Consider the following 10,317-nt stretch of genomic DNA (forward strand, 5'->3'; position numbering starts at 1 on the left):
TAACTCGAAGCTTTTTTGTGGATTATAGTGATTCGAGTTAGAGCAGTTGCACTGTATTAGTAAATGCTCATCAATGAAAGACCTTCTGTTTAAAACTTTTTTTATTAATTATAGGCTGGGTGTCGTACATCAATATCCTTATGGCTTAGAACTCTCTAAAGGAAAAAATACATTTTAATCAATTTTATTTCTGTTGCTGAGAGAACATCAGTTCAACAGTGCATACCTTCTTAGTATATTTATACCTTCCTGAATACATTTATAATCTATAAGTCATCTTTCCTAGTATCAATTTCCACAATTTTGGCATAGATATTAGATAGAATGGTCTTATACTGATTTGACTACAGTATAAATGAGATAATCTATTCGATTACTCTGTAGTTTTGAGAATCCAAATAGACTTGAAAGATATAATACTTATGTCAGGGAACTCTACTAGTTTGAGAATATCTTCACGTTAAATTTTGTAACAAAAAATTATAAAAACCAATGATACATCATAGAACAGATCATCAAAGGATTTCATTAGGGAACGGATTTTTTTAAAATAGTTATGATTACTTTGAAAATACCCGATATAGTTGCATTATCTATATTTTTTGATAATATGAGAGGCAGAACAAAAAAATCATTACAGGATCATCTTGAATTTACTCGGAATCGAAGGGATCTTACCATAAACTCCCCCAGCATTCTGCGCATTATCCAAAATTTCTGGGGACTCCAAACTATATGAAAAATGCAGTTCGAAATTCATAATTGTATATGTACGTATGTATATACATTTATTTATATATTATTCTCATTTTTTTACTTTCTTTATTTCTTTTACAATATATATTTGTATATATATATATATTTATTAGTAGTTTATGTAATAATAATACTTATGCATGTAACTGATTTTTATTTATCGAAACTGTGAGTGTAACATACTCGTAAGTACTGCAAATGTATATTAATAAATATATATTTATATGTGTTTATGTGTGTGTTTGTGTTATTGTTTTATTCCTTATTGTTTTTCACAGAAGAAATTTTCGTTTATTGACTTAATTAGAAATGTGTATTCATGTATGTGTATGTATGTAATCGCATATAATTCATGTTTTTTCTAAATTTAGTTGATTTATAATTAATCGTTTTGCCGTTTCTACAAATATCAACAAATTAGACTTACAATCTTCAAATCTTTCGAAAGCTATACTTTATTTTTTTCACTTTTTGAGTCGTCAACAATTCGTGTGAGCTTTAGATACATATATGCATTTTGTGTGTGTGTACGTGTTTGTGCATTTGATAGCAGGGAAATTAAGTTGAGCTACATTATTGCCAAAAATAAATGCGATAAGTGAGAATAATAAAAATTAAATTTTTTAAATATTTTTTGTGACTTAAAATGAAAAGAAAATTGTTCAGATTTGTATTAATTCGAAAAATATATTCAAAAACTAATATAAAAGGCGCGAAAATTAAAATGAAGAAGGTGCCCTAACTATGGCACACTGTAAAATTAATATATGAAAAACCAAATTTAACCAATTCAGCTTTAACGTAAAAAAATTTTGTTGAATACCTACAACTTATTTTATTTTTTCTATTTTTCAAAACTGCTTTAGCTGTAATTATTTTTGTATGCGTCTATAAACATTTTTTTGGAGATTTTTTAATTAACTATTTTCTTATGTATAACATGTTTTTAACCATACTAGATTTGCGAAAGTTTTTTGATTGCTATTGTTTGGTGTTAATTGAGTTCTTGAAAATTGGTGTATATACGAGTATATTTTTTTTAAATAGTGTATAGATGTTTTGGTTTTCGAAAAAAAAAAATCAACAATTCATTAAGTGTCTTGAGTTTGCTTAAAAAAATAGATTTTAAACATGCTTAGCTCACAATTTCGCATCACTTTTCCTTACTTAAACATTAAATACATTTAAACGTTTTTTTTCAATTTTCTTTCACTTTTATTTCATTTTTAAAGCGCGCATCTCGACTTATTTCTCCAACTTTTTTCTCTCACATTACCTAAACTATTTACACTTGTTTGAGTTACTCAAGTACTGAAAATAAAATTAAGTATTTGAATTATTTTCATGAAATAAATGTTTAATAAATGAGCATTCTGCGTATTGCCTTAAGTTTTTTTTGTTAAAAAATTTTTTTTTAATAAAAAATTATTTGAATAATATATGGTTTATTGTAAAAAAAAAGCATTTTGATTTTCATTTCTGTAGTTATATTGCAAAAATATTTATTAACTGTTATTAAACTAGCAGCTTAAGTAGAAATTGGAAGCTTACAACTAATCATAGTCAGTAAGAACTTAGAAACATACATTAACACACAATATTAATATTTATTTGCTTATTTATAATAAATTAATTTAAATTATTAATAAATATACAACTTATTTAATATTTATTTAGTTATTAATGAAATATTCTAATGAATTTCTAACATAAGCGCGGACGGTAATGTATGCGAGTGGGGGGAAAGTAGAGATTGACACTTTTATTTCAACTTAGATATAAGTATATAACTGTAAATTCGGAAATTTTTCCTTTTTAAGTTGAGGATAATAATTTCAGGTTTTTATTTTACTGCTTAGTCAAACATTGAAAAATAATTCTAAAAAAAAAATTAAAAAATTTATACAAAAATTTAAAAAACTACCTGTGTTTATAGCGAATTTAGAGTAAAATTATAATTTTAGATGATTTTTAAACGTTGAAATTGTCTCTAAAAGCTCATAAATTCTTCAAAAATGATTTTTATCAAAAATATATTTTGGAAATTCTTAATTAATGAGGTAATTAAGTAGTACTTTGAAAGCTATCAATTTATGAAAATAATCAAATTAAAGATAGTATAAGAAACTCAAAAACAATTTAGTTAAAATATACGTTATTTGATAGTTATTTTTAATGAACCGTCTGTTAGAACCGCTTTAAAAATAAAAATTTTATTATGAGAAAAAAAATTATCAGAACTTCGACACTTGTTCTAATGTAATTTTTGTCCAATCACCAGTGTGAAAGCTCCTCCAAAGAAAATGAAAACATTACAAATAGTTTTTATTTTCGTGATTTTTTTTTTCAATTTAGCCTACATCTTCAACTGCAAATCTCTAAAAAAATCTATTTGGTTCAATACAACGGGTGAGGTGTTTTCACGAATGCGCCTGACTATGACTAATTATACTCCTAAGTAATTGTTGTTACTCAATTCATTTGGAATAATTTTAAATTTTATAATTTTTCTTTTGGTTTTACTTACTCTTTTATATGTATATAATTTAATTATTTTCTTTAAATAAACACGAGCTTGAATGAGTACATGCTACCCGGCTACGAGTACTCATTTTATAATTGTTGAAGACAACATTTTTTGTTTTTTCATTTTAATTATGTTAACGTGTGTGTGTTTGAGGGAAAATAAGCGTAAACCACAAACCAGCACTAGCAATATCTATGCAGTAGCACAGCGCATCCATTTTATGAACCAGTCCCTACGAATAGCTTACAGCTTACTCTATGTAGATATCTTCAATCGGATATGCTGTTTCTATGAACTTCTGATAGAAACGTTGAAATGCGCGACTGCAAAGGAAAACAAGAAAACTAATTAAGATTTCTTTTAACTGTCTAAATTTAAGTATTAACTCACCCAACCGCTTCGGCAACGGGTCGTGTAGATTCCGAGCCCTTGAAGACATGACAAGCAAAGCGTTGCACCGTTGGATGTTTCGTTATGAAGCCAATGAAGCGATGATCACGTGGATGAAATGCGCAGAACGAGACATTCTTTAGTGAGTAGAAGTAATCGATGCAGGGTTTCTTGTCCTTCTTCTGTAAGTAAACCAAAAGACAACAAAACTCAGTCAATTTTAGAATTTTTCTACATTCAAGAGCCAAAAACTCACATTTGGTCCCGATCGGTCCACCATACGCAAACCCTGATCCGACACCTCCAATATGCACACTTGACCAGCTGGTGAATTTCCATATTCACCAACAATTTTACGCACTGCTTGGCACACAACACCGGTTCCCTTGTGAGCTAATGTCTCTACCGAACCCAAATAACCGAGCAGATAACGCTCTTTCTTCACCTGTTGCACCGTCGGATCGAACTCATTGTAATCCAAATCAACCGCATATGCCGAGGGGAAAATACCCTGTCGACCAGTGCGCAAATTTACACCCTCACACCACAAATCGTCCGCTTCTTTTTGTACGTAAATAGCATCGCCGATTTCAATTTCGATTTCATCATGATGACGAGGTATGAACTTGTGTAAGCCACGATGTGTAGCCTCGAGCATTTCGAGTTGAGAGAAGGGCACACCACCGAATGGTTGAGGAAATGGTGATTGCGAAACGGGGGAAGTGATTTGTGGTGACATACTTTTGAAATCATTTGGTGAATGTGCTGTACTATGACCGCTATCCACATCACCCAAACTCTGTAGACGTTCGGAATCGGGACTAGAGTCCTCATCCAAGAGATAACCACATTTGAGTGTCAAAAATGAGCGTTGATTATTTCGTGCTGTGTTCGTGCCACCATTTAAACTATTCGTATTGCCATTAATTGTATTGCCTGTGATGGCATTGTTGTTGTCATTCAACTGATTGCGTCCATTGTTCATTTCATCAGCCAGTGTGGTCTGCCCATATCCCCCACCTAAAAGATGTAGAATGGAAGCTGCAACGAATGCGTTCGAGGAGCACATTAAAAACTCACTACAAATTACAAACGTCTCCAATTGGTGCAAATGATACGATTTGATGCAAATTTTGTTGTAATGAAATGAAAATGATCTAATGAACAAATGACTACAAAGTGTGGTGAGTACGAATATATTGTGGTGAAATTTTTTTTATAATTACTAAAATTTAATTATTTTTTAGGAAAATTATTGACATTTGAATCTTGTCACGGTCATAACATATTTTAACCCTGAGTAGTATGAGATTGTTTGGTGTAAGGTTGCAGGATATGGGAACATTAGATTGCTCTTTTTCACCATGTGGTAAGCAATTGTGAATTATCGAACTTATATACTTTCAGGGGTATTGATTGCTGACATCAATAAAAGTGTTAAAGGAAGTTTATTATACCAAATGAGACCCGAAAGATAGAATGAAAAAAGTTAGATCCTATAGATTATAATATTGTGAACCTTAAAGTGTAGGTTTAAAAGAAAAGTATAGAGTAGAAGATACTAAGGATCGAAAGATAGCACTTTGCAATTTTCATTTCCGGTTTCAGAAAAAATATTCTCTTAGCTCTCGGCTGGATAGTTTAGAATCTCTCACTTAGAATTTGTTGAACCTACTACTTAACGAGATCGGAAACTCAGTTGGAGCCCTTGGAACCTATTAACAGTTACTTTCAATAACTGTCAATAAGTTTGCTGGTGTATTTAGTGTTGATGTAATGGCATGTCAACTACAACTTTAAACTACAAATTCTAAGTACACAAACAGTTAACAAGCAATTAACAGTTAAACACTTATGATCATTATAGACATATGAATGTAGGTACAACTGGCTACCACTACCACGCAACTTACATTTCTTATTCTTTGGTATTTCCGGTAATTTTCGTCTACGTCGTTGTTGCTGCTGGGTGGCACCAATTGCAGCAGCTGTATTGGGTGAAAGTAACAATTGCGAGCCAATTACACAATCTGTGCCGGTTGTATTGCCAGTGCCAGCACCGGTACCAATGCCCACCAGACCACCAATCGCATCCTGATGATTCAACGGATGATGACGATGTGAATTGAAGGAGTCATTTGTATCCAACGAACCATCCGAAGAGAGTGAGACCACCTTGAGTCCATCACCGATTTCATCATCTTCCACCTGACGTTGTAGTTTTATAGATTCACAGCAAAGTTCCCCACCGCCGGCATCTTCCTGATCGGAGGCATCACTTTTCGACGATGGTGAATCTTCGAGCTCGTCATTGGGTATTAGGCTGCAGAGAATTGAAGTAATAGAAGTGTATAATTTACACTTAGATATGTAATCAAAGCGTATGCCGGTGAGTCGTTTGTGATTTTAAGAGTTTCTGCTTAAGAATTATGTAGTCAAATTGATTTTTCACACACGGAAGACACGCATTGAGACAAGTACACACGCATACACACATACATACAACACTTAAGACGTGGACGATATAAAAAATATGTCAAAACACTGCAAACATACGCACACACGCGCCTCAACAGCGGATGAGTCGTGCTCTTTAAGCTGCACTTGTTAAGGGTTCTCGAGAGCCCCGCTATGTCTGGATGTTCGCACATCCGCTAGCACTTTGCAATCATAAATGTTTTTGTTTCACTGTTAGAATTACTTACGAATAGAAGGTATGGGCGTTATTTTTCTTTTGGCCAGGGCTCATATATGTTTGGATCTGATGTGGCTCAAAGATGGGCCTGTGGAACTCCTCGAACTCGCTGTCAGCCATGCTGCTATTACGTTGACTCTACGCTACGCTGCTGTCTGTGTCTCTATTAATATTATGGACTTCTTCTTCCTGGTGTGTGTGTGTGTGTGTGCGGGCTGAGGTTTTTGCTGAACACCAGATTTAGTAATTCAATAAATTTTTTACACATTCAACACTCACAAAAACAGCATACCAGCCACACTTAGCACACACTTTTATCGTTGTATTTGCGATAATTCAAATTCTTCACTTCCAATTTGTAGAATTACTTAAATATTTAAGCGAATTTTTGCGAAAAAACGGATTTGTATGCCCTCTTTGCCAGAGCAAATCAGGCGTCGAATGACTTTTTCACTCTTCGATCGATAATTTCCTTTTCGCTTTTGTTGGCTGCTTGTCGTTCGGCTGATTTGGCTTCCACTTCGTTTGGGTCGCAGCAAATGTCCATGGCAGAGACGGTGAGCGCCTTGGAAGTGACTTCGATGACTAAAGTGTTGCGGGGTGTCGAAACAAGAGCGGCGGGTATCCGTACTCAGAGTGGCAGTTGAAAAGGGAAATTTAACTGTCAAACCGTTAAATCGGGTTTGGGCCAAGCGCGGTGTAGGGTGTTGCGGGCGGTGGTGCAATTTCACGCGCACGTACTGTTGTGTGTTCACCTTTTTGCGTTGCTGTTTTTTGTTTACAACGGTGGTAACACCACTTCGCCCCCCACCACATGTACGACATGTGTTCAGCTGTGTCTCAGGGGTTGTTTGGGGTTGATTTTTGGAAATTTAACTGTCACTTTTGCTGTGGCTCAAGAGGGCCAAAAACCAGAACTGAGTGCGCTCTGTTTACAACAATAAAGAGACGAACTTATCGAAGGAATAGAGCGCAAAATTTCAAATTGTGCTGGCAAGCGAGCATGCGCAGTGTGGCATGGGGTTTTTGCATAAAAATGACAATTGACAGAAAGAATCTTATTCAAATATCAACTGATAGTAGTTTTAGTAGCTTTTAGCGATTTTATCAAGTCAGTCTTAAAAAAACTGCTTTAAAATATTTAAGAATGTATAAAAATTAACTATGTATTTATACATATACTGAATCTAATGCTATAGCCTTGAAATTCTTGCATATATTTTAATATTTATTGTTTAAACAAAAATATCCTGGTTACAGAAAATATTTTTAAAAATATATATATACATTTTTTAGTAATTTTTATACTCTCGCAACAAAGTTGCTAAAGAGAGTATTATAGTTTTGTTCACATAACGGTTGTTTGTAACACCCAAAACTAAACGAGTTAGATATAGGGTTATATATACCAAAGTGATCAGGGTGAAGAGTGGAGTTCAAATCCGAATGTCTGTCTGTCCGTCCGTCCGTCCGTCTGTGCAAGCTGTAACTTGAGTAAAAATTAAGATATCTTAATGAAACTTGGAACACTTATTTCTTGGCACCATAGGAAGGTTGCTTTCGAAAATGAGCAAAATCGGACCACTGCCACGCCCACAAAATGGCGAAAACCGAAAACACATAAAGTGCCATAACTAAGCCATTAATAAAGCTATGGCAATAAAATTTGGTATGAAGGATCGCACTATGAAGGGGCATATGTGGATGTAATTTTTTTGAGGAAGTGGGCGTGGCCCCGCCCCCAAATAGGTTTTTTGTACATATCTCGGAAACCAATAGAGCTATATAAACCAAATTTTCTGCAGTCGTTAGCCACTTCTTAATACATTCCAAAAATGAAAGAAATCGGATAATAACCACGCCCACCTCCCCTACAAAGGTTAGGTTGAAAATTACTAAAAGTGGGTTAACTTACTAACGAAAAACGCCAGAAACACTAAATTTCACATAAGAAATGGCAGATGAAAGATGCACTTAGATTTTTTTACAAAATGGAAAATGGGCGTGGCGTCGCCCACTTATGGGTCAAAAACCATATCTCAGGAACTACTCGACCGATTTCAATGAAACTTGGTTTGTAATAGTTTCTTTACATCCCAATGATATGTTGTGAAAATAGGCCAAATCGCTTCACAACCACGCCTACTTCCTATATACTAGAACTTTGAAGACAATCTGAATCGTTTACTTTACAATATATAAAGTAAACACTAGTGAAGATATCGATGCAGAACTTTTCACAAATACTACGTATCTAAAAACCGCCGAAATCGGACCATAGGTTTTCAAGGCCCCATATATCGAACATGAGGACCTCGATACTTCTAACCTAATATTAGGGTTTCCAACTTTCAATGGACTTTATACAATATATATGACGAATATGTGGCGTCAAATTGCGTATTATATAATATAAATAAAGTTAAATAAATAAATTGCGAGAGTATAAAATGTTCGGTTACACCGAACTTAGCCCTTCCTTACTTGTTTTCTTATATTTTTATTGTAAACTTCACAAAAAATTAATTAAAATTTCATTCAAAGTTTAACTGTTTGTTTTTTACTATTTTGTTATGACATAAATAATTTTTTTTTCTTTTGTAGAACAAGTATAGTACGAACCCCCTTCGTATTTATGTTTTGTTCGGGATTTAATTAATATTATTGGAATTTTAATTTCTATTTTTCTTCGATTGAGTAATTTTTTATTGGATTTTTGGCTGAAACAAATAATCTATGTCCATGTTTTGTCCCTCTTGGAGAGATCTCTCTCAGATATGTTATTAGGCCTACAACTTTGCTTCCGCCGTTTTCCAATAGATGTCTCTAGGGTCAAGCACTGGTCGATTAAATCGATTAAATCGTTTTATATCGATCTTGGACATTTGTGTCAATATTAACCCAACAAAATATTTGTAGAGATTGTTTGCATCCCAAACTTATTCTCAACTGAAAATGTAGTAAAAGTGTTTAGAGCCGTTGATTTATCATTTGTATATTTGATGTTGATATACCTAATCAAGGGTCAAAGGATCAAAGAACTGTATTTCATAGTCTACGTGTGTTTTCTCTCTGGCTAACAGCCATTCAATCTAACCTAACCTAACCTATATTTATATTGAGTGTCTTTTAAATATAACCTATGTATCATCTGTCACATCTTTTTATAGGAAAGCAATTGCCTGTGACTTGTTGATACCAGTTCATAGAAACTTTTAATTTGATTGTATCTCAAACTGAGTACTCTTCGTGTTTATATGCGTATTCAAACCAATAAACATACACATGTATATATGCAAATAAATCATTTACTATACAATTCGAATATTTCATTCACATTTGACTATGTTGGTGAAATCCTTCGAACCAACTCACTTACAAACGCACATATATACATATATATAAGTATATTTGTATGAATGTATATATTTGCAGATAATTGTGTTTGTAGGTTATATAAACACTTGTATTGCAGCATGAGGGTGCTTGCTTGAGAATAAGATAATATTGTATTAAATTGTGTATTACATATTCATGTTGTCTACGCAGCCATTACTCATTTCATATAAAAAATGAAAAAAAAAATCCATGAATGCATTTCATTAAGACGACTGAGGCGCCGTGGAAATGGAAATAAGTGAAAACTCTGCCAGCTAGAAGGGCGAATTATCAAGCGAAACACTGTAATGTGAATCTTATGATTATATAAGAATTGTATTTAATAATTAAATATCGCAGTTCCTCTGTTTATATATACATATATACACTAACTGACATATATGTGCTTATACCTATATACAGACATATGCGCTTTTAACAAAATCGAATAATTTAAATCCCCATTGAGTGTGCCAATAAATGGTTTGCTTCGGCAAATAAACGTTTTATTCACTGACACACAATTACTTCCAATCACTGAATGACTATTGAGGAGGCAAAAAATAGAAAT

General features: G+C 33.2%; 1 protein-coding gene across 2 annotated transcripts; it reads right to left on the reverse strand.

The window, feature by feature from the left end:
* Positions 1–1,284: 1,284 nt before the first annotated feature.
* LOC105214138 (JNK-interacting protein 1) lies at positions 1,285–6,943 on the reverse strand. Of its 2 annotated transcripts, none has more exons than XM_011187385.3 (5): positions 6,379–6,943; positions 5,587–5,996; positions 3,930–4,693; positions 3,674–3,855; positions 1,285–3,606 (listed from the first exon to the last, which is right to left on the reverse strand). In XM_011187385.3, exons 1-5 carry the CDS (start codon positions 6,486–6,488, stop codon positions 3,534–3,536), a joined length of 1,539 nt encoding a protein of 512 aa, XP_011185687.2. In that variant the 5' UTR covers positions 6,489–6,943; the 3' UTR covers positions 1,285–3,533. The 2 variants fall into 2 exon arrangements, with proteins under 2 accessions (XP_011185687.2, XP_011185677.2); XM_011187375.3 differs by having other exon boundaries at positions 3,930–4,714; positions 6,379–6,942.
* Between the last annotated feature and the right edge of the window lie 3,374 nt (positions 6,944–10,317).

The sequence above is a fragment of the Zeugodacus cucurbitae genome, chromosome 4 (genome assembly GCF_028554725.1).
Source record: "Zeugodacus cucurbitae isolate PBARC_wt_2022May chromosome 4, idZeuCucr1.2, whole genome shotgun sequence".
Classification (NCBI taxonomy): Eukaryota; Metazoa; Arthropoda; class Insecta; order Diptera; family Tephritidae; genus Zeugodacus; species Zeugodacus cucurbitae.

Coding starts and splice junctions, on each gene's coding strand:
- LOC105214138 (XM_011187375.3), bottom strand. CDS start 6,488: ATGGCTGACAGCGAGTTCGAGGAGTTCCACAGGCCCATCTTTGAGCCA. Junction 5,997..6,378: donor AACGCCCATACCTTCTATTC/GTAAGTAATTCT, acceptor AATTCTCTGCAG/CCTAATACCCAATGACGAGC. Junction 3,856..3,929: donor TGGACCGATCGGGACCAAAT/GTGAGTTTTTGG, acceptor GTTTACTTACAG/AAGAAGGACAAGAAACCCTG.